The 23,820-nt window shown below is 49.2% G+C and overlaps 1 protein-coding gene across 1 annotated transcript in view; it reads left to right on the plus strand.

Annotated features, from left to right (window-relative positions):
* The window catches only part of FOXK1 (forkhead box K1), a 66,230-nt gene that overhangs the window by 23,899 nt on the left and 18,511 nt on the right, over positions 1 to 23,820 (plus strand). The window contains exon 2 of the mRNA XM_064295983.1: positions 22,397 to 22,582. Coding sequence (XP_064152053.1) covers positions 22,397 to 22,582 — 186 coding nt within the window. The remainder of the gene's footprint in view (positions 1 to 22,396; positions 22,583 to 23,820) is intronic.

Below are 23,820 nucleotides of genomic sequence, written 5' to 3' on the forward strand. Positions count from 1 at the left end.
GCACGGGTTGGCGTGGGCCTTGAACATAACACCTTCTATGTTGATGCTCTTTTTCCATGGGTAGATTAAAATTGCTTTGCCTTTCTCAGTTAAGAGCTTGTATTTTGTGACACACTCTACAAGTAAATAGTGCAATTGTTACGTGCTCGCTGCTAACTGAAACATCTGCCGTTTAGACCCAGCGGCCTTTGAGGGAGAAAAGACCTGGTGATCTGCCCCCATAAAGATTACAGCCTAAGAAACCCTGTGGGACAGTTCTACTCTGTCACATGGGGTAGCCATGAGTCAAAATTGACTCTGCGGCACCCAACAACAAGTAAACGTGGAGACAGCAGGAAGGGGCCACAGTGTGGCTGCAGGTGCAAGCGGCAGGGACCTCAGAACAGGCCAGTTGGCTGACAGCAACCAAGCTGGGTCAGCGCGGCTCCTGGTGTTCGTGTCCCTGGGAACAGTGAGATCCTTGGTTTCTGTGGTGGCCTCTTCTCCACCTTTCTGCATCGGAGGCCTGAATTCCCTTCCCTGCCCGCCTCCCCCAGCCTGATCAGATAATGCTGATGATAACCAAAAAGCGAAATGTGATTTATGGTTTTTCTGGATTTTTCAGAATGGAGCCATGTAAAAGGTGCCATGATGTAGTCTAGGTAGAGACCTATCACAGGAGTCGCGTTTGCAGCGGTTCCGGTGAGGGTTACTTCCTTTTCCTTAGTATCAGTTCAGCCACATTTGACCCCAGTGGTCAGGGGTGGACTTCTTAGCTCACGTAGGTGCGTGCCCCAGCACACCTCTCCAGCTGACTTCTCAGGGTGTTTGAAGCTGCCCCCTCTGCCTGTCTGTCTCCTCCACCAGGGGGACTTCCACCCATAGGGCGGACTGGGCTGTGGACTTACCGTCTTACATGGCTGCTGTTGTTAGCTGTCCTTGAGCTGGCCCCTGACTCATGGTGACCCCTTATACAACAGAACAAAATGCTGCCCAGTCCTGTGCCATGATCAGTTATGGATTGGACCATTGTGATCCGTAGGGGTTTCGTTGGCTAATTTTCAGAAATCACCAGGCCTTTCTTCCTAGCTTGTCTTAGTCTGGAAGCTCCGCCCGAAACCCGTTCAGCATTATAGCAACATGCAAGGCGCCTCAAGAGGTGGGTAGTGGCTGCACATGAGGTCCATTGGCCAGAACTCGAACCCAGGCCTCCTGCATGGAAGGCAGGAATTTTACTACTGAACCACCAATGCTCCCAGTCTACATGGTAAACCCTTAATAAATGTTTGTCTCTAAATTTCATGAGGAGGTAACTTAGCTGTTTTATAACCTAATGAAACTCCTTTGTCCACAGTGGAGGAGCGAGGCTGTCTTAGCCCAGATGGTAGGGGGTAGATCCTGGTAGGCAGAATGATGTGAGGGGCCCAGCTTGGCCTTGGGGGACAGCCTCCCAGCCTCAGGGAGATGATTTTACTTACCCCACCCCAGCTCCTGTAGGGGTGGTGCTTGTTATTAGTTGCGTTAAGTGGATTCCGACTCATAGCGACCCCATGTGTACAGAGTAGATCAGCTCCGTAGGGCTTTCAAGGCTGTGACCTGTTGGAATCCGGTCACCAGGCCTTTCTTCCTAGGTGCCTTTGGGTGGGATCCAACCACCAACTCTTTGGCTAGTAGCCAAGTGCTTAATCATTTGTGCCATTCAGGAACTCCTCTGTAGGGGCATGTACCCTCATTTTTATAAAGCGCACTGGTGCTGTGGTGCTAACCTCTACACAAATCCTAATAGAAAGGAAGGAGGCAGGTGGAAATTTAGGGCATTTGGGGATGGCTGTGTTGTGGGGGCGGTGGGCACTGGTAAAGAAAGTGGCTCGGTTTTTATTTCAGAGAAAACTATTCTGATAAATAGGCCATCAGGGATAAATTAATGGGACTGAGAATGCAATTTGCATAGCAATTAGACTGGGTTAGTACATCCGGAGACTCTCTGGAAACCATGCCTCTCCCTGAGACCACTCAGCATTATTAATCTGCTTTACAGCCAGTTTCCCTAGATGGGTAATTTCCTCCACAGCATTAAAATATATTAGGGACTTGGGTACCCACCGGGGCATGAGGCTGGCTTTAAGAGCAGGCCATGGAATTGTTTCCTGTACCTTCCACATGCAGCTTGCTTGGAGAAGGTGGCCTCACTGTGTCATTCAGTTAATACAGTTCCCAAGTGACACACTTTGTTTTTCTGATTTATGTGTGGGAAGCCATACCTTACCACTGATACTCCCTTGCGCAGTTGTTTGTATGTTTTCAAGATTCCAGGAAGCGTGAGGTAAGGGCCCCCACCAGGGTGGGGACCCTGGGGTGGATCTAAGAGTGTGAGTCCTTGGAGGCCAGGCCTTTTCTTGGCTTCCTTGGAACTCCGTCTTTGGAGGGCCGGCATCTTAACACCAAATAAAGGCTTTTCCAGACTCTGTGGCCTATACTCCACTAATTTGTTTCGCTTTGGTTCTTATCCAGAATGGCAGAGAGGTCTCTAAACACAAGTCCCTGTTGTTTATAAACATTCTCTGACTGCCAGGCCTCACTTGGTAAAACGGGAAGCGCTTTGATTCAGTTTTCCTTTTATCAGTTGCGGCCACTTTGGGAGAAATGGACCTGAAGGTAAATCTGGGTGAATCTTAGAAAAGCCCAACTGGGAAAGGTGAGTCGGTTAAAATCTAAATTGACCTTATAGACTCCAAAGCAATTTTCTGAGTTTAGCATGGAATTTTGTACGATGGAACCAGAACAGAGGTGATTAAAATATAACCAACTGGTTTAATATAAACATCACTTTGCCCCCAGGTGGTGTGCTCTTCTGCTCTGCTGGGACCTGGGGACGCATTTTCTATGGTTGAAGTGTCCCTCACGCAGTAACTCCCCGGTTTCCCCTCCCTGCTTCACCCCTGGTAACTACTGATAAGCCTTGGTCTCTATGCATTTGTCTATTTGAGATATTTCATTTAAGTGGGATCATGTATTACTCGTCCTTTGGAGTCTGACATGTTTCACTCAGCATGTTTTAAAGGATCATCCATGTCATAGCATGGATCAGAACTTCCTTTCTCTAATACATTTTTTTAAATTGGCATTTGAATTAGGAGTGGCATATTAGAAATTTATGCAGAGGACTGTTTTATGTTTTTAATAAAATCACCGTTGGCTTCAGAGAGATCAGTGACCAAGCAGGACGCCTCCTCATTGCTCTGGACAGGAGGCTCCCATCGTCCCAGACAAGGTGTCTCGTCTGCAGTGTGAGAATCCCGGCCTGAGACGGTGGGCTCGGGCAGCTGTGCTTCGGAAGGAGATGAAACTGAGAACTGCCCTCGTATCTCCACCGCCTGGAATTCAGTAGTTTCAAGCCTTGATTTTCTCTGATTTTGCTGTTTTAGATTTGTATTTTTTTTTTCTACTGGTTTTTGGTGCTTACATTGGGCTATTATTCTTATTTCTTTTCATATTCTCTGCACATCCTTTTTGTTGAGAGTTGTTATTGAGTGTTAACAAGGCAATTCCAACTCATAGCAAACCCATGTGACAGAGTAGAACTGCCCCCCATAGGGTTTTCTAGGCTGTAATTTGTACAGAAGCAGACTGCCAGGCCTTTCTCCTGTGGAGCCACTGGTGGGTTCAAACCGTCGACCTTTTGGTTTGCAGCTGAGCACTCAACAGTTGCGCCACCAGGGCTCTTTCCCTTTCACCTTTCACAGTAACAACTGCAGCAGATAAAAGATTGTTCCTTTTAGTTTGGTTCTTTACCATGAAATGCGCAGCAAGGAATAAACACTTCTAGGCGGAGTGTGACTCCTTTGTTTTGCTGTACATGTTTCCTTGGACAGGAATACTAATGGCCGACAAAATCAAACCCGTGTTGTCTGGATTGTGGGTTTGTTACTGTCATCTTGAAGGTGGTTGACTCTACTGATTTGGATGTGCCAGCTCTCTGGCTTTTCATGGTACAATGCTGGGTTATCTGTCCTCTCACCTTGGCAGTCTTCACTCTCTCAGATCGTGAGATTCAGTTCTGTGTGTACTCTGAGTGCATTCAAACCCATTTATGATTAAACACTGCTCACACAGCCAGGGGGCGGTTTGTTGACACAGCGCGGGGGCCATGTGCATGGAGTGCGGAGACGGCCCTGGTGACTCATTTCTCTCTGTTCTGTTCCTTTCCAGTTGGCAAGAGGTGACATTTATTTTTAAATTGTGCCTATATCTCTGTGACTTCTGTAAACCACCAAACAAGATTCAATTTTAAAAATGTGGCAGGGTGGGGGGTTGTTGCATGACTCACAGGGGCAGGCGCATGCCCAGAACTCAGTGAGATGGTTTGTCTCAGGTCACTTATCCAAATAAATCTGAGGCTTTAAAAAAGTTCTCTTCCGGCTCTGTCAGCTTGCTAAATGCTTACATTTTGAAGAGGAAGTTCATAACTCTGTGCACAGTCCACTGTGTGGCTTGGAAATAGTGGGAAATATTTCTTTTATATGATCGTTTCAGCATTGTGGTGTGCAGTCCTTGGGCAGGGCCCTGGGCGTACAGAGGGCGATGGTCTCTGCCCCTTGTCAGGTGTGGAAAAATGGAAACAGAAAGGCAGAAAAAGAGTTAAAGCACCGTGCAGCCCACGCCACGTCTGACTGTGCTTTGGGAAAGCCTAGGGAAGCTTGTCAGCTTCCTAAACAAACAGCAGCAACAACAAAAACCAAACCCATTGCCACTGAGTCCTTGAGTCGATTCCAACTCATAGCAACCTTATAAGACAGAGTAGGACTGCCCCCAGAAACCCTGGTGGCGTAGTGGTTAAGTGCTATGGCTGCTAACCAAGAGGTCAGCACTTCGAATCCACCAGGCGCTCCTTGGAAACTCTATGGGGCAGTTCTACTCTGTTCTATAGGGTTGCTATGAGTCAGAATCAACTCGACGGCAGTGGGTGGGTAGGACTGCCCCCATAGGGTTTCCAGGGAGCGGCTGGTGGATTCCAACTGCTGACCTTTTGGTTAGCAGCCGAGCTTTTAACCACTGCACCACCAGGGCTAATAACCACTCTCCTTTCTTTTGGTCTCTCACTCATCTTTGAGGTGTTTAAGTCAACTACTAACCAAAAGGAAACCCTGGTACCATAGTGGTTAAGAGCTACAACTGCTAACCGCTTCGTCTTAACCTCAGGTTAGGTTTGAGGGGAGAAGCTTGACCTCTGCCCTCTTCGAGACACACCTGGTTTAAAGATAAGATCCAGTTCTTCCCTGCCTTCATCTGAATTCTTACCTTCTTTCCTAAAAGCAAGGGTACTCTTTTATTTGTGATGTAGTGGTCAAGAGTTCAGCTGCTAACCAAGAGGTTGGCAGTTGAAATCTACCAGGCGTTTCTTAGAAACCCTATAGGGTCTCTCTGAGTTGGAATCAACTGGATGGCAACAGGTTTGTTTTTGCAAGGCACATTTTGCGAATTTTGATTAAAATATTTCCTGAATAAGCGATGTGTTCCCTTGGGTCAGAATTCAGGAGGTATGTGGTAAAATCTTTCTCTCTCATCCCATCCCGTTCCTTGGACAGTCAGCTTCTGGGTACTTCTACAGGTGGGGCGTGACATTAAATGTAAGTCTCCTTCCCACTCGAGTTCCATTCTCCAACGAAAACCATGGTTAATGTGTTTTCTCATGCACTTTGAGAAGTTCTGTGTGCATGCGCAGGTGCACTTTGAGATGCCGTGTGCACACAGAGGTGTACATAGGCATCCTCTCATTACAGCACTGCCCTGTGTCGTCTTCTCCCTGGACCAGAAGAAACACCAACCAGCCACTGACAGGTTATAGACAAGAGTGTGAAGGCTAGCCTTTCTGGTCAGGTGGGTTTTGTGGCTGCAGAAAACATTTAGGATTTCGCTCCAAGGAAGTGTAGGTGGATTCCTGACAGAGCATGTAGGAAAGATCATGAATAGCTGCCTTCCTTCCCTGGTGGCATGCCTCCGAGTGAAGTTGTCCAAGTTGGGCTCAGGTGTTAACGGCCATGGTGTGGGGCTGTGGGCTGGGGCCGTGCACACTTGCATGGGTGGCCCGATGGCTCCAGCTCTCCAGGCTCGCCCTGCCCTCCTTTTTCCAAGGGGCCAGATAGCAAGCATGCCTAACCTATGAGAGGCCTTCTGTTTATCAACAGTCAGCTCCCAGCCAAGTTCAGAATGAATGGAGAAGAGATTTTGAAACACTCCGCTGTTGTGAAATATGAAACTGTGCAAGTTCTCTTTGCCTCTCTCTTTGTTTCTCCCTGTAGCTGACGATAGGGATTGGTCCTGCCAAAAATCCTGCCGCGCTATTAAATTGGGTGTCATCCACCAAGTCCTGGCCAGAGGCTCCCAGGCTCTCAGGGACTCCATCAAAAGGACCATTCACAGGCCCAGTTGGCTCGCTGCAGATAAGGATTCTGTGGAGGTAGTTCAAACAGACAAACACAACACTCCTTCCAGTGCCGCAGGATGGGAGTGTCCAGACTTCAGCAAGGTCACCAGCAGCTGGGATTTGTAATTGTTTTTGTTAGTTGTCCTAGTGTCTGACTCTGACTCACAGCCACCCCATGAACAACAAACAGAACGAAACGTTGCTGGGTCCTGCACCATCTTCACCATCAACGGTACGTTTGAGTTCGTTGTTGCGGCTGTTGGGTCAATCCATCTCATGAAGAATTCCCCTCATTGTTGCTGACCCTCCACTTTACCAACCATGATGTCTTTTTCTGGTGATTGGTCTTTCCTGAGGTCGTGTCCAAAGACGTGGCAGATTGGGCTGCGTTCCTCAGAGTTGCTGGGGAGTCAGCGGCGCCATGAGCCTGGCTGTCATCATGCTGGAGTGGCTTTCTGACGCTCTGAAATGAGAGTGACAGTGCTGAGGCGAGTTGTAAGGAGGTATAGGGGAACACCTGCCTTGTCCACTTGGGGGAACTAGCATCGACAAGAGACCTGCTGTGGGCCAGCCTGGCCCAGGCACTTGGTGAGAGGTGCTGGGGTCCACAGTGCCAGGGCTGTGTGCAGAGTGCCGAGGGTCTCATCCTCCTGTGGTCTAGTCTGGGGCATGTTTAAACATTCATGTACATAGTCAGAACCGGCTTAGAAAGGCAAGGAGAACCTACAGTTACAAGCTTTGAGTTTATGAATTATTTTAAGCTGGTTGCTTGACTTTTTTTTTTTTTTAGTTATTAAAACTGGTCCTGGCTTGTGTCTGTGTTCGTTGGAGAGCCTCCCTGTGGGTGAAGGGGTGAGTGGGGCTCCATGCAGAGCGGGGCTGGGGGGAGGCCACTTGGTCTCTCTGGGCATCAGTGTCTTCATTTATAAGACAAAGCTCATCTCTAACTACCATTCATTCTAAAATTACATTTGTTGTTGAGTGCTATCGAGTTGATTCCGACTCATAGCAACCCTGTGTGACAGAGAAGAACTGCCCCATAGGGTTTTCTTGGCCATAATCTTTACAGGTGCTGATCATCAGGCCTTCCTGATACATTTTTAGTTATAGCATGCTAGTCCATGCTCCTTTATAGCGTAATTGAACTCTTCATTGAAGACCATAGTTCTTTTTGAAATATTTTTAACTGTGGTGAAATACATATAACAAAACATTTGCCACTTTAGCCATTTTTTATGTGCACAGTTGAATGACATTAACTATATTCATCATGTTGTACAGCCATCCCCACTGTCCATTTCCAGATTTTTTCATCACCCTTAGCAGGAACTCAGTATGACCCTCATCCTTGAGTTGAGGATGTGTTTGAGTTGCGACCTCAGGTTTTGTCTCAGCATCTTGGGTTTTTTCCCTCTATTATGAGAGCAGTAGAATATCCCTCATCTTCACCTTCTTGTCCTGGTAAACATCTGCAGACATTGCTTTGTGTGGATGAGTGGACCTTAGCCTTTTCTGTTCCTTTCACATGATGTTTCAGCTTTGCAATGGAGAACAGTAAGGGCTCCCCCTTTGTGTGTTGTGATCCCTGGTGAAATGAGGTGCTGCCAGCCTCGAGCCCTGGCATCATGTGGCTCTCCAGACAGGGTCCCCAGCTCCACAGATGCACTTATTATTTTGAAGTAATCATGGATCCACACAAAACCAAAACCAAACCCTATGCCATTGAGTCGAGTCTGAGTCATGGTGTCCCCTTGTGTTACAGAGTAGAACTGTGCTCTCTGAATGTTTTCGTGGCTGTGATCTTTATGGAGAGACCCCTGGGTGGTGCAAACAGTTCAGCATTCAACTGCTAACTGAAAGGTTGGAGATTCGAGTCCACCCAGAGGTGCCTCACAAGAAAGGTCTGGAAGTCTAAAAAAAAAAAAAATTTTTTTTTTTTTTCCTGAAAAATTAGCCACTGAAAACCCGATGGAGCTCAGTGCTACTCTGACACACATGGAGGCACCATGACTTGGAGTCCACTCAACAGCAACTGGTTTTATTTGAGCCTCTGCGGGCAGAGACGAACTTTCGGAGGACGTGGGCACAGATGCTGAGGGGGAGTTGGTTGGGCAGAGGTGGGCAAGAATGCTCTGGGCAGGCAGGGGCACAGCCACTGCAAGCCCTGGGCAGGAGACCAGGGTGAGGGTGCGGCCGGGACATGCGGTGTGGAAGCTGGGCAGGAGTTTGGGTTTTCTTCCAAGAGCCACAGAAGGTTTCTAAGCCGAGGAATGCCCTGATTTTATCTGGGGCTATAGAAAGGCAGTCATTTGTCTTCTGAACGCTGTTCTTGTTTTCGGTACGTGCTGAGCCGACGTGGTTTACATTCTTCTCCGAGGGCCATCTGGGAGTGGTCCTGCTGAGTTCTCAGCACACAGAACTAAATAAACGGAGCCCCTGTCCTCCTTGGTGGCTCGTGGGGCCTGCGTGTCCCACCAGGCTCTGGAAATACTCGCAGGCCTCGCAGATGATTTTCCTTGTGGCTGAGGCTGATCTCCATGGGTACAGACAAACAGTGAGTGCTCACAGGGATTCAGGAAGCACGTTCTGGCCCGTTTGCTCTTCCCAGCAGATCTTGCTCAGAACCATCACCATTTGTTTCTGAGAAAGTTAGATGGCCTGGCATTTTCTGCTGCTTGGCTTTTCTTAGGGCGTTAGGTATTTTGGGTTCTGGAGTCGTGTACTGACTTGCAGAAGCAGCTCCTGGTGCTGTGGACGGGGACTGCTGGGGGCCAGGCAGCCTTGGCAGTGGGGCCACCCCTCAGTTGTGACTCAGCACCAGTCCACAGCTTGTTTTTCCTTCAGTAGAGAGCTATGATTTATTTTCCTTCTTAAAGCCAAGTAGTTTTGTTTTTTTTTTGTCCAAAATGTGTAAAGGATCCCAGGTTTTATGTTGTTGTGTGTTTTGTTGTTGTGTAAAGGATATGAGGTTTTGTGTCATGTGTTGTGTGCTATTGATGGGTATAGGATATGAGGTTTTGTGGTGTTATGTGGGTGCGTTGTTGTGTAAAGAATGTAAGGTTTGTGTCATCATTGTTGTGTTGTATGCTGTTGTTGGGTAAAGGAAATGAAGTTTTGTGTTGTTACGTGTTTTGCGCTGTGTAAAGGAAACGAAGTTTTGTGTTGATACTGTGTTATATGCTGTTGTCAGATAAAGGATATGAGGTTTTGTGTCGTTGTTGTTGTGTGGGTGTGTTTAATGTGGCTCTTTTGCCTGTATCACAGACAGCAGTACGTGCTGAGCTTGGACTGCTCCACACTCATCAAATATCCAGGCTTCTGTTTTTCTGCGCCGCTCTTCTTAGAATAAGGCTTCCATTCTCAAGGTGACCTCCTTGCCCAGGATGGCTGCTGAGGCACCAGTCATTACATTTCCATTTTAGGCGACGAGCGGGAGGAAGGGGTGATGGCAGTAATTCTTACTTGATAGCTGTCTGTCCACCTCTTAAGAGACTTGTTTGCACATCTCCCCGTTAGGTTCCATGCACGTTGCAGTGGTCATAACTGCAAGGGAACCGGGAGATGGCCTCCGTTATCTGTGTGCATGCCCACCCAGAAGAAAACGGGAAGGAAGAGGGAGTGGGTACTGGGTGGGCAGCCTGCCTCCCTGCCCTCCCTCCTGCCTCTGCCTTCTGTACATCCCGCCCAGCACATGCATACCCGTGACCCCATCCCTGGGCCAGGTCAGGTCACACTGAGGTGCAGCCCCTGCAGGTGCCTCACCCGTGTGCACAGTCCACAGGCTGTCTCATATCCCACACTCCTCCGTGGTCGGGTCATCCCTGTAAAGTCTGTGTTGTGCTGGTAGGTGGAGCTGCTTGTCTAGATGACAGCTCTCAGGCCGTTGCCGAGGGGAGGAGCACCCCAGCACCCTGAAAGGGCGCGCTGTGTCCCCTTACTTTTGCAGCAGAACATGGCGCAGTGTCTCCTTAGAGGAGCCAGGGTGGTGGCGCTTCTTTGGAGAGAGCTATCAGTGGGTGTGTGGAGTGTGATTGAGTTATTTTTTACTGTTCTGACCCAAATCGAAACCTGGCTCAGATACTCTTTCAGGAAACCAGTCAGCCCTGGGGACTCACTGCCTCTCCTGCAGCAATCAGAAGGGCGTGGAGTGCAGACGGGCTTTCTCTTTCACTCTCTGGTGGTAGGGTCAGGCACCACCTTGTTGAGAAGCACCCTGAGGCTCAGCTGACGTTTTATCTGTGCCGACCGAAGCACCAGGACTTGCTGGGCTTTTGGGGTGCTGCACAGGATACCCCTTGTCGTGTACACACATCCCCGCCTGCCGCCACCCCAAGCTGGCAGGCTGTGGATTTCCAATCATGTCCCAATCCCTGCTGGCTGCGGCTGTTCCCAGGCTCCTCCTCTCTTTGCTGTGTTTCGGTTCTCGGGGACAGGGGCCAAGGCCACACCGTATCCCAGGCAGCAGAGGGTGGAGCGCCCACACTCGTGGCCCGCACTTGCCTGCGTGGTTCTGTGCTGCTGGCTCTGTATAGCTGCTTCCGTTCGAGGCTGGGTGTGTGCCTGGTCGGAGTCTCCAAATTAGGAAGGTAAGCCGGCGTGAGCAAGGAAGTGATATGCCAAGGCATCCAGAGACTGCCTGCCCTGTGTAGACAAGTGGGCTGGCTTTTTATTTTAGCTTGTACTTCACTGTTCTCTTTGGACCTATGCGTGTCTTTTCCTTTGGTATCAGAAGGGAGGCATTAAAGGAAATTTAATCTGGAGAGTGAGGTCCCAGTGATGAGGACAGGAGCTTCTGTGTGCTTCGCCAGTACAATTTCTGTTGGGAGAGCTGAGCACTTACAGACAAGATCTCCTATGGACCACCCATTTGTCCCATTTGGAGACAGAAGCCTCCTTTCTGAGGGACTCTGTCCAGGCCAGGTCCCGCCTACCAGCTCTGGTTTAGCAGCATTGGGCGGGGGCCTTTTTGAGTTGCCAGAATTCAGAAAATAAACATGTAGAGCTGATTTCTGATGAGTTTTCTTTTGTTTCTTCCTCCCCACCCCTGCCTCTCGCTCCCAGCACCCTCCTCTCTGCAGTTCAGCAGCTGCTTTGTACTGAAGTCCCCTGTCTTTGCACTCCTGTTTTGGTTTTGTTTTTCTTTTTTGGTATACATTTTTTTATTGTAGTGAATATATAGTAAGAAAGCATTCGCAGTTTCAGCAGCCTTCACATGTACAGATTAGTGACATTAAATACGTCCATCACCATCAACCATTCCCAAATGTTCCCATCACCCTGAACGGAAGCTCGCTGTCCCCAAAGCACTGAGACCTCTTTCCCCCTCCCTCCTGCCCACCCCTGGTGACCACTGATGAACTTTGATCTCTGTACACATGCCTGTTCTAGGTACTTCCTGTGCCCACCGTGTGTGATGGGGGAAATAATGACAGACACACAGACCCTTCTAGTATTTTTTAAATAGTTGTGTTTAAATATAGCTAGCACGTCAGAGGGATGGCATGTTTTGCTTAGTTTGTACACTTAAAGTGCTCAGCGTACAGAACCTGGCAATATAATAATAGCAAACTGGCACTGTATGTCCTCGTGATTGCACTTCATGTTAAGTAAGGCTTAGGCGAAGACCTCAGTTTTGCAGACTATTCTAAAGTGGAATGTGTCCCCTCCTGCATTCGTGCTGAAGGCCAGAGGAGGCCATGCTACCTTTCCCCATGACTGGCTTAACGTCCTCACTCGCCGTCCAGAACTCCGAGTCAGACCTGTGGCCCTCACGAGATGGGGCCGGGGAGCTGAGGAGGCGCGTTACCAGTGCTCGCTTGTCATCGTGCAAGAATGAACGCAGTGGTTCCTCGTGCTGCCACTGAGCGGCCTCTGTCAGACCTGGCTCTTCCCTCACCCTCTCAGCCGGCGTCATTTTCATACTTTCAAACCCTGTGCGTTCCAGAGGGGCAGGAGCAGTGGTAGATAAGATAACATGGGGACAGCGGTAGCATTTGTTTCCAGGTGAGTCTGAAGAGAAGACGATTGATCATGGCACAGACTGCTCCGCCACCGCTACTGCCAACCACTCCCACGCCCACCCCCACCCCAGCCCTGTTTTTGGTCAGTACCCCTGACCACAGGCAGCAGCTCCAGCTCAGGGGTAGTAGGTGGGGCCAGCCGAGAAGCTTCCATCTTCACAGGACCCTGTCTTTAAAAAAAAAAAAAAAAGTGATCGTGTCCTTGCATCATTAACTAACTGTTGGGGTGACAACACTGATTCTTTGGCTCATAGATTGCCCTAGACGCAGTGATGGAGGTATTGTCAATACCGCTGCAAGGTCACCCAGGATCCGTGGGTTTTGGAAGTCCCAGCAAGCAGAAGTTCTAGCCATCATGCCTCTGTGTTCCCTTGGTGGGTCGCTTGTTTCATTCTGCCTTGTCCTTGTTTACAGGTGTTTACCTCCTAATAGTGTTTGAGTTCCTGACACACAGCTATATAAATGTTTACATGCTCGTGGGCAGTAAAAGTACATGTGAAGTGTGTATGTGTGTATGTGTGCGTGTATATGTGCACATGTGAGTGTGCATGTGTGTGCATATGTGCATGTATGTGTGCGTGTGGGTGTGAGTGTGTGCGCGTGTGTGTGTGCACGCATGCATGTACACTGATTGACTTTCTGCCCAGGGCAGCACTATGTGGCAGGGGAGCAGAAAGGCGCTGGCATGATGGGTCCTCCAGGAGCCAATGGTCCAGTAGTACTGAGGGCAGAACCTGCCCCACACGGGAGCCTGGCCCGGTGTGGGCAGGCTGCCCAGGAAGGCTCAGCGGAGCAGATGATGTTGGGGAATGTGTCTCAGGCTCAGTAGCTATCAGGTGCCCAGCAACCATCAGGTTGCTCTACTGCAGACAGCATTTTAAGAACATCTTCCAAGGAAGCCACTTTGATTTAAAGCGTTTTCTTTAACTCAGTATGTGGGAAGGAAGATAAAAGGCGAACTTGAATTGTGACTGACGTCACAGTGAGCAGGGCTCATCCTGAGCAAGCCAGCAGCAAGCACAGTCTGTCCCCATGGCGTCTGTTCGAGGGACGGCCCCAACATCGCCATTGTGACTTCCCGCCTTGGCTAAGCCCAGGACAACCCGCCTTCCCTCTTGTTTTACACGTAAGACATGAGTACGGGGGATTCCTCGAAGGGCCATGTCCATGTGGAATTGGACTTCAGGAAACCCAGGAGATCTGAAAGTGGGGTTCCCTACGCCACAGCTCCTGCAGTTGTCACCTTGGGTGATCTTGGGCGCTTCTCAGTGACATCTTAGAGGTCCTTGCTTTCCCAGGTATTGAAGACTTTGTGCCACATTGAATTTTCCTAGCTGTCAAGCTTGTAGCTTGCCTTGCAGAGTGGTTTTGCTTGGTTGTGTTTCAAGTCTGATAAACCTCGGTAAAGGAATGGGCGTGTCCACAGGAGGATGGCCCCCTGTCCTCGACGTTCCACTGCTGGGGCTTCTGCTGGGATGCTGTGTGTTCCCTGGGTCCCAGGTTCCGTGGGCCAGGGTCTCCCTCATTGATGGAAACACAGACCCAGCCGTTTGGAAAAATAGCCTTTGTGATGAATGGTTCACTCTTTGACGATCACCACGGGCTTCAAGAATCCGTGCTGGTGTGTTGGCGACTCACGGTCTCGCCGCTGCTCACGTCTCTGCCTCTGGCTGCCTCTTGCTTTCCCTGGCTTGAGTCTGTGCTTCTGTCGCCCAGAGCCGTGCTTAATCCCCTGCCTCGGCTTAGGTCTGTGTTCCCTTTGCCATTTTGTGGTGCTGCTTACGCACGGTCAAGTCGTGTCTCCAGTGTAGCAGGCACCCGTGGTTTGTTCATTCTGGGGGTGTTCTATGAAAATGTATTAAGAAATTGTTAATAGAAAATACTTCAGGTTAAAAAAAATGGAAATTGTCAAAATGCTTTGACTCTTTCATTTGGGGATTTTATATGTAAAGGTTTCTTGCAAAGCCATTTCCTGAACAGCCTGACTTTTCTTTGGAGTGCTTATAACACACAGAGCCACTGATGCCTCCTGGAGTTCTAATTTCAGACCTTACGTAAATGAAAACCGCCTGTGGTCCCCGGCCACCCCAGGAAGATGGCCTCATTGCCTGTACACAGTCTGGACGGGCAGGGAAGTGGGAGGGTGTTGCCCTGTTGAATCGAGCTCTGCTGGTTTCCCGGCTTTCCCCTGTCTGCTGGGCCCCAGCCACGTGACCTTCTCCCTCCCTTGGGCTGGCCCCCCTCGGGATCACACATAAAACCAGGCTCGGCCTGACGCCTCACCAGGCTTCTAGAAAACACACGGCCGCTGTGAAATCTAGTAGTACTTCCCATTCTGGAGTCTTCTGTTTCCTAAAGGACACTGTAACAGCATAAAAGGGCATTTTGCAGAAAGAGCGGCTCCTGTCAGGCCAGCCTAGCTCCAGGCTATCTCCTCTCATCTTCTGCCCTTGCCTCATAATGCCCTCATTGAGGTGAAAGCTCACTGGCCACTGGCTGTGCACTGGGCACCACTCAGTGCTGCCCACCACCACTTGGGACCTTGCCACTGCTCAGGCCGGGTGCTGGGTCTCCTGGTCTGCCGGGTGACAGCCTGAGACTCCAGAACGTGCCCCTCCCTGCTGCAGGATTCAGGCAGCCGCACGCCCAGCAGGTTTGTCTGACTTTCAAATCCATTTTCATCAAGTCGACTCCGACTCACAGAGACCCCATTATGACAGAGTAGAACTGTACTCCAGACGATGTCCAATGGCTGATTTTTTGGAAGTAGATCACCAGGCCTTTCTCCTGAGGCACCTCTGGGTGGACTTGGACCTCCAACCTTTTGGTTAGCAGCCGCTCATGTTAACGGTACCACCCAGGGACTCTGAGCCCAGGCTGTTAGCCGCCGCACTGCACCATCCGTTCCCTGCCGTTGCTACCTCTCTGTGTATCGCAGACACTGCCATGTCCCCTAGGGACTGTCTTCAGTGCATCTTTACACTGTCATGTGCTCTGCTCAGAAGGGCCCATTAGTGCTCAGAAGTACCCTATGATGTACACGCTGTAATTACTGACAAGGGAACTGGGGCTGCTGCAGTGAGGGGCCTGTCCAAAGATGTACAGCGCTGGAAGGTTCTTTCAGATGCCATATAACTTTTCCTCCACTTATCTCTAGGCTGCTCAGGGATTTTTGGTAAAATAGAATTGAAGGGAAATGTAATTTGAAAACCCCACAAACAAAGTAGGTCTTTGTTTAGGAAAAAACCAGCTACAGACTGCCAGCCCTTCTCTGGTCACTCATTCTTTCAACATGCGTTCACTGTTACTTCCCTAGGATTGTGCTCTAACACCTTCTCAGGTTCGGTTCTAGAAACTTCCTGCGTGAAGTGACATCTTTATTTTTTTTGGCCAGATTTCTTAAGAAAAAACGTCACCCTGATAGTTCTGATTGTTACACAATTTGAATTAATAGCATTTTGAAGGTATTAACATTTTCATATACCTACCCTTTTCAAGCCCCAGGGGCCCCTTTTCCCAGCTCACAGCAGAACACGGGAATCTGGTAAGTCTGGAGCCTCTGGGGCCCTGCTGTCCCCACCGACACCCTGCAGCTGTTCCCCCCTACTCTCCTCAGGCTGCCAGGGCTGGTCGCCCACATGGCCTAGGGCCTTCCCCTCCTTGGCTGTGGGGTGTCCCCGCATTCCTGGCTTCTGTTTCTGCCTGCCACAGAGGGGTGTTAGGGAGCCCGCCCTACACACCACATGGTCCTGCCTCCCTCTGCGGGCCCATACCTGCCCCAGGCCCAGGCGGGGATCTGGCTCCACTGTTCAGTGCCTCTTGGGCCTGGAGGGATGGGGAGGAAAAGTGCTTGGTTTTGTTTTTGTTGTTATTGTTGTGTGCCTTGGAGACCATCCTGAGTCATAGTGACCTCATATGACAGCAGAACCGTCCCCAGAGGGTTTCCTAGGCTCTTAGGAGTGTTTACAGATTCTCCAGTAGCTGGGTTCTTCTTCAGTTTGGCTTTCTTCTCCCAGTGAGCCTGTGTGTGCGGAAGTGCTGCTTGGCTTCAGGAAGGAAGGCAGGGGCTGCCCATGTCTGCCCCCCTCCGAGCCTGACAGAGCACACTCAGCCCACAATTCCAGCGTCACCTGCATCAGCCCAGAATCAAGCCTTCGTTTTTCAGTGCACTTTGTCAGTGAAATTTTTTACGTTTTTAAAAAATCAAAATAATAAGTATAAAACAAAACAAAACAAAATACATAGTTTAAAAGGCCAAATAGTGATGTGAGGCTTAACAGGAAAGGCTCCAGGTTTCCCGTTGCAGGGGCACTGCTTCTGAAGTGCTTTGTGAATCACGGCCCAAACTGCTGTGTATCGTGTTGCCTGTGTATGTCTTTGGACACTGTTGGCCACCCACTGTGGGAGGTGATGGTGTCATGGCTGAGCCGTGGAGTCAGCACGTGGCCGGTGCCTTCCTGCTCTAGTGTCTTTGCTGCATTGATGATTGCCTTGTTTTTTTCCTCTGGTGGTCTGTAGGGAGCCCTGGTGGTGCAGTGGTTAAGCCCTTGGCTGCGAACCAAAAGGTCGGTGGTTTGAACACACCAGCCACTCTGTGAGAGAAAGATGTGACATTCTGCTTTGGTAAATACTACAGCCTTGGAAACCCTATGGGGCAGTTCTACCCTGTCCTACAGGGTCACTGTGAATCAGAGTGGGTGGGTGGGTGGTCTGTGCCTGTCCCTGATTCACCTCCAGCTCTGACAGGTGGGTGAGGGTAACCCTGTGCCCCCACTCTCTGAGGACCTCCTTCCTGAGCTCTGACCTCCTGGGAGGGACAGAGCTCCCACCCTCCTGGCTCCTGCACAGCCTCTGCTTGGGGGATGAGACGGGGTGTCAATTTTGCTCTTGTAACAAAGGTCAGAATGACAGGTTCAAATGAGAGATGTTGCTTTCTTTTTTGTCTAACAGTCTTACCATGAATTGATGTGGCAGCTCCAGGCGCTCTTTGTGATGTCACTGTGTGGTCCAGTGTACACTTCGTGGTTCATAGTGGCTGTCCTAGCTCCTGCCGTCACATCCACATTCCACCCATTGGGGAGGGGAGAAGGGATAAAGACACCCCTTCCCTTCTAAGGCTACAACCCGCTCCCATCCTGTGGGCCATACCTGGTGGCAGGAGAGGCCAAGGACTGTGGGCGGCCCTGTGTCCAGCCATCCATCCATCACAGAAGGAGACAAGGATACGTATGCAGGGACCGGCTCCCCTTTGGCCACCCACAAACTGTGTGTCCCCTTCTTCCAGCACCGTCAGAGAAGGCGGTCTGAGCCCCACCCAGTCACAACGTCCAGCGTGCAACCCTGCGCTTGTTGCGTGGTACAGTGACTTACAGACGGATTGCCGAGTGGAGGCCAGAACCAGCTCTTTGCCTTACCTGTGATCTGATGCCAAGCCACTACCAGCTCAGCCCAAGGAAATACCCAAGACAGGAGTGGACCCTAAACATGGGTGCTTTAGGGCAAGAACCTTTTTAAAAACAGCTTTATTGGGATATAATTCACAAAGCATGCAATTAACCCATTTAAACTATACAATTCAGTGGATTTTAGTGTATTCACAGAGCTGCGCCGTTATCAGCACAATGAATTTTAGGGAATTTTCATCACCCCTAAAGGAAACCCCATACCCGTTAGCAGTTACTTCCCATGCCCAACCGCCCTGTTGTTGTTGTTGTTACTGTTGAATCAACTCTAACTCATGGTGACCCCATATATGCAGAGTAGAACTGTCCCATAGGGTTTTCAATGGCTGTGATCTTTCAGAAGTAAGTCACCAGGCCACTCTTCCAGGATGCCTCTGGGTGGGTTCAAACCGCCAATCTTTTAGCCAGTAGTCGAGTGCTTAGCCTTTTGTACAACCCAGGGACTCCCTCAAACAAAAACCAAACCCATTGCCCACTGCTTCATAGTTTCCAAGGCTGTAAATCTTTGTAGGGGCAGACTGCCACGTCTTTCTCCCACAGAGCGGCTGGTGGGTTGGAACCCCAGCCTTTCAGTTAGCAGCTGAGCCCTTAATCACTGCACCACCAGAGCTCCTAGCAACACCCTAGGCAATCACTAGTCTACTTTCTGTAAATTAGGGCAGGAAGGTCTTAAAGAGATATGGAGCTTTCTCTGAGCACCTCTTCCTCCTGGTGGTGGGTGGCGGTTTGCATTGGGTGCCTTTAGCAGGGATTTGAGAAAGTAGAAGGAGCCTTGGTGGTGCAGTGGTTAAGCGCTTGGCTGCTAACCAAGAGGTCGGTGGTTTGAATCCACCAGTCACTCCTTCAAAACCTGATGAGGCAGTTCTGCTCTATCCTATAGGGTCTCTATGAGTCAAAATCAACTGGACAGCAGTGTGTTTGGTTTTTGGGATGGTGGAGACCGACTCGCAGTGTGTGTGGTTGGGTTGTAGACTGAAGGTGGAGCACTGTCATGGATTGAGTTGTGTCTCCCAAAAATGTGTGTGATTGTCTGCCATTTTGTGATCTGATGTGGTTTTCCTGTGTGTTGTAAATCCTACCTCTATGATGTTAATGAGGCCGGATTGGAGGCAGTTAAGTTAATGAGGCAGGACTCATTCTATAAAATTAGGTTGTATCTTTTTTCTTTCGTTGATTTTTTTTTTTTTAAAACAATTGGTAGACATACTGTTTTGTGACATCGGATACCAACACCACAACAAACACGTCAACACTCTCCCTCTCAACCTTGGGTTCCCTATTACCAGCTTTACTGTGTCCTCCTGCCTTCTAGTCATTGCCCCTGGACTAGTGTGCCCCGTCAGTCTCGTTTTGTTTTGTGGGCCTGTCCAATCTTTGGCTGAAGGAACGGTGAACCTCAGGAGTGACTTCATCATTGAGCTAAAACAGTGTCTGGGGGCCATACTCTGGAGTTTCTCCAGTCTCTGTCAGGCCAGTAGGTCTGGTCCTTTTTTATGGATTAGAATTTTGTTCTACATTTTTCTCCAGCTCTGTCTGGATAGGTTGTATCTTCAATCAGTCTCTTTTGAGATGTAAAAGAGAGAAGTGAGCAAAGAGACAGGTGGACTTCCTATCATCAAGAAAGTAGTGCCCCACTGAGGAACCCTACTGAGGAGCATGAGGAAGGAGAGGGGAGTCCAAAATGAATGTGCTCCATGGGCACTCTCACCTCTGCTGAGAATCACCTGCTGGTGTGCCCCAGGCCAAAAGCCAGAAAGACTGGCGAGAACCTGGCGTCCGGGGACTGTGCCACCTCCGCACACTGTCACACTATCTGTTTCTTAGGATCCCGTCTGCCTGTGACCCTGTTAGGGGCAGACGCCACATCTTCCTTCTATTTGGCCCTGGTGACTCAAGTATGATGTGATCATGTATGCACACAGGGACATCCACAGGCAGAAAGTCAGACGACACCCTTTAAGCAAATAGTAAAATGTGGCTTCTTCAGTTTATTTGTAACAGCTGAAGGAATTAGGAGAAAGAAACTAATGGTAAAGGGCCATAGGAACTGTCTTATGAAACTTTATCTTTAATGTCTTCATACCCATCATGGGGAGAACAGGTGTGTGTGTGTGAGTGCGTGTGCACGCACATACAGACATACACCCTTAACCCCATCTTTCTCCAGGTGGATCTCACCTTAGCCGGCCTGGCTCACCTGTCTGGAGCCTTTGGCTGGACGGCCAGCTCTAAGCCCCTTTCCTTCCATCTCTAGTACAGGGACACCCTCCCCATCCTTGGGCCCTTAAGCCTGTGTGGACGCTGGCTCTGTGACTTAAAAAAAAGGGGGGACAGTCCTCCAGGCCTGGAGACGCCACACAGCTTCAGAAAGCACCTTAGAAACGTGTGCTGTACCTTTCAAATACTGACAGAGGAAATCTCCACAGGGCAACTGAAGAATGTGGAAATGCCTTCAAACGTTTCTTGAAATATGACCTATGAGAAGGAAACTACAGAATATTTTAAAGTCACTTTGGGCTGTCCTTTAAGTAAAACCACAGGGGCGATGTTGACTGTACGTTGGAGACACACCTGCCCCCTCCATCCCTAACGTTTTGGTATCGGGGCCACATCTTCCAGATTGTCTCTCACCCCAGGAAGTACTATGAGAATCCCTTCGTTCTGATTTTAGGTTTGAAAAATAAAAGCTAGTACCTATGGGTCAAATGTCCCTGGGTGGTGCAAATCGTTAAGCTTTCAGCTGCTAACCAAAAGCTTGGCGGTTCAAAGCCTTGGAAGAAAGGTCTGGTGGTCTGCTTCTGAAAATCAGCCATTGAAAACCCTGTGGAACACAGTTCTACTCTGACACACATGGGAGTGCTGTGAGTCGGCATCAACTCCACGGCAACCATTATTTTGTTTGTTTTGTTTTGTTTTATCTGATAGCGGCCTGGTACCTTGAGAGGCTGCAGCCTGTTTCTGCTCCTGGCTTCCTCCCTGGGAGAGCCAGTGCTGGCCCAGTCCAGCCAGCTGATTTTCTTCATCCAGTGTGGGTGGCTCAGCTCTCAGAGTGGATATGTGTGCCACCCCGTCACTTCATGACAGTGGGCCCTTCACCATCATGGGGCAGCTGGGACCTGTTCTTTACCTTGTTTGTAGGAAACCGCTTTCGTAAGACCGGAAGGGGAGTCAGGTAAATGGGGGGTTCGCATGTGCTGGTGGAAAGTTGGTGGGGTGTTTAGTATTTAAACATTCCTAATGAATTAAAAATGATCCCAGTGGCGCAGTGGTTAAGCGCTTGGCTGCTAATGGAAAGGTTGGTGAAAAGACCTGGCAATCTGCTCCTATAAAGATTACAGGCCAGAAAACCCCATGGGACAGTTCTGCTCTGTCACATGGGGTTGCCATGAGTTGGGATCCACTCGATGGCACCCAACAACAACAACCGAATTAAAAATAGAGTCAGGAATAACTTCATACCAGTTACAGTTCCAAAGACTTGAACATTTCTTGAGAATTGTTGAGTCACTTAGCAGGACCCAGATGCCTTTGTGAAACTAGCAAAGTGTGTTGCAGGTGTGTGTTTATAGTCACATTATTTCCATCACCCCACCCGGACACGCGTGCACGCGCTCACGCACACACGCACACCTTTTTTTACAAAGGGCCTTGCTAAGCAATTGTCACGTCGTCTGTGCCACTTGTCTTCACGTAGGCAGCTTGCTACTGTTTGTTTTTCACTAAGGCAAGAAGTTAGCAACTTGTTGGTAGCCTGTCAGCTTAGACGTTCGAAGGTGAGCAGAATGAGTGCCAGCTGGGTTGTGGGTGGAGGTTTCTCAGGATGGATGAACCCTGGTAAGCTTTCCTCATACAGGCACGCCGGCACTGACTTTGATACCTGAGGCTGCCTCATGTTGTTGCCAGCATTTGGTTTGTTTGCATAGTCATTTGGCAGTCAAAAAACTGAGACTTGTGGTTTCTAAGCCCAGCAGCTAATTGTGAAAGCAGTCCGTTAAACTCCAGGCAGTAATGCCTGCTTTCTGACACTCCCACCAGTGTGAGTGTGGGCTGCGTGGCCACCTTGTCATTCACCATTTGCTTTGTGTCTTCTCTGGAGCGTGGCAGGAGTCTGGTCGGCCGTGCATAAATGGTGGCCGTGTGACCTCACTTTTCCAACAAGTGTTCTCTGCAAAGTGGTGACCACTCCCCGCCTACCCCAGTTGTAGTGGACAGGAAGTGACTGGCTGGCTGCCTGAAACCTCTTTTGGAGATGACATCAGACCTATTTGTCTGGGGATATACAAGTCTCTTCTGTTTACATGCCCAGTAAAGGGACAATAGATGTCAGAATTAACCTAAATCTCTGCTGAGTAGCCTAATGAAAGCATAAAAATAGCATTTGTGGCACATATGAACCCTGGAGTTTTTTAAGTTAGATCTTATTAGGTTAATTACAGCCTTTCTGTGCTGAGTTCAGGCTTTTTCCCTCATTTTCCATCCTGTGCCTGACGTGCCATGTTCCCTCCGTGCAGGTGTACCTTTCGGTTCCCTAGCACCGCCATAAAGATCCAGTTCACGTCGCTGTACCACAAAGAGGAAGCCCCAGCGTCTCCCCTCCGGCCACTCTACCCTCAGATCTCCCCGCTGAAGATCCACATTCCGGAGCCGGACCTCCGGAGCATGGTCAGCCCTGTGCCCTCCCCAACCGGCACCATCAGGTATGTGTGGCCCAGTCTCCTCTGCCTTTGGTCAACCGAGCGGTGTTAGGTGGGTGGGAAGCATGGGCCCCACAGCTTCCCCACATTCTTAGTGTTTGTCTGAGAAAGAACATGGCACAAGTGTTCCTCCTTTTATGCAGCAGTAGATATGGTTCTGGAAAATCGCATGAGAATGGAAATTTTGAAACTATTTTAGGTGCATTGGGGGACCTGACTACTTAAAGTCTCTGGTGAATTCTCTTTTAAAGCGAAGAAGCACTACCTAATTAATCACTTCCGCCAGTTTGAAGCAAGCACAGCTGTGATTTTTTTTTTTTCCCCTAAATGTTTTTCTACATTTCATTTGTAGAGATTCTTGAGAAGCTTCATAAATGAATCTAGATTTTAAAGAAAGGAGTGCCCTTTTCAAACTTTCTCACCCTTGGCATGTGAAAGATAAGCCTGGGGAAAGGTTTCAGTGTAGAATACGTAAATGGAACTCCATGTAACAAGTGGCTAGTTGAGCTTGCAACTCAAACAGTCACCTCAGTACTTTCCCACAAGACAGTCATTGTCCCCTGGAATACAACTGAAGTCTTCATGCCTGTTTCCCATTTTGCCCTACAGAATACTCCAAAGATGTTTATTTGAGGGTCGAATTTTAATAAATTTAAATATTCTATGACTTTACCAAGGACATTCTTGAGTGAAATGGTGTTTCTTCCTTTACTGCGAGCAAGTAGCAGAGAGAGTGTGGTGGCTCCTGGTACCGTTTGGTGCTAGTGCCCTGCTTCTTGCCAAGACATTACAAGCTTTCCCACCATTGCTTTTCCACAATCTTACAAATGTCAACCCAACCCAGTGAAAAACAGATCATGTCTTAGTATTGTTATGAAAATGGCTTTGACCTCACAAATCTAAACTCCCTAAGGAGGGTGTCAGGCATTCCCAGGGGTCCATTTGTGAGCCATACACTGAAAACTTATGCTGTCTCTATAGTCTCGTGTATCCCTGAAGCCACCACCCATCTTGTCAGTGTGTGCTGTTGTGGGGATTTGTTTGTTGCTGGGAGGCTGGAAGCTGTGCAGCCGGTATTTGAAAGACCAGCAGGGTCACCGTGGTGGACAAGTTTCAGCAGAGCTTCCAAACTAAAACAGGCTGAGAAGAAAGGTCTGGCAATCTGCCTTTGAAAATTAGCCAGTGAAAACTCTATGGATCACAGCAGAGTATAGTCCAATAAAGTGCTAGAAGATGAGCTC

The sequence above is a fragment of the Loxodonta africana genome, chromosome 12 (assembly GCF_030014295.1).
Source record: "Loxodonta africana isolate mLoxAfr1 chromosome 12, mLoxAfr1.hap2, whole genome shotgun sequence".
Lineage (NCBI taxonomy): Eukaryota > Metazoa > Chordata > Mammalia > Proboscidea > Elephantidae > Loxodonta > Loxodonta africana.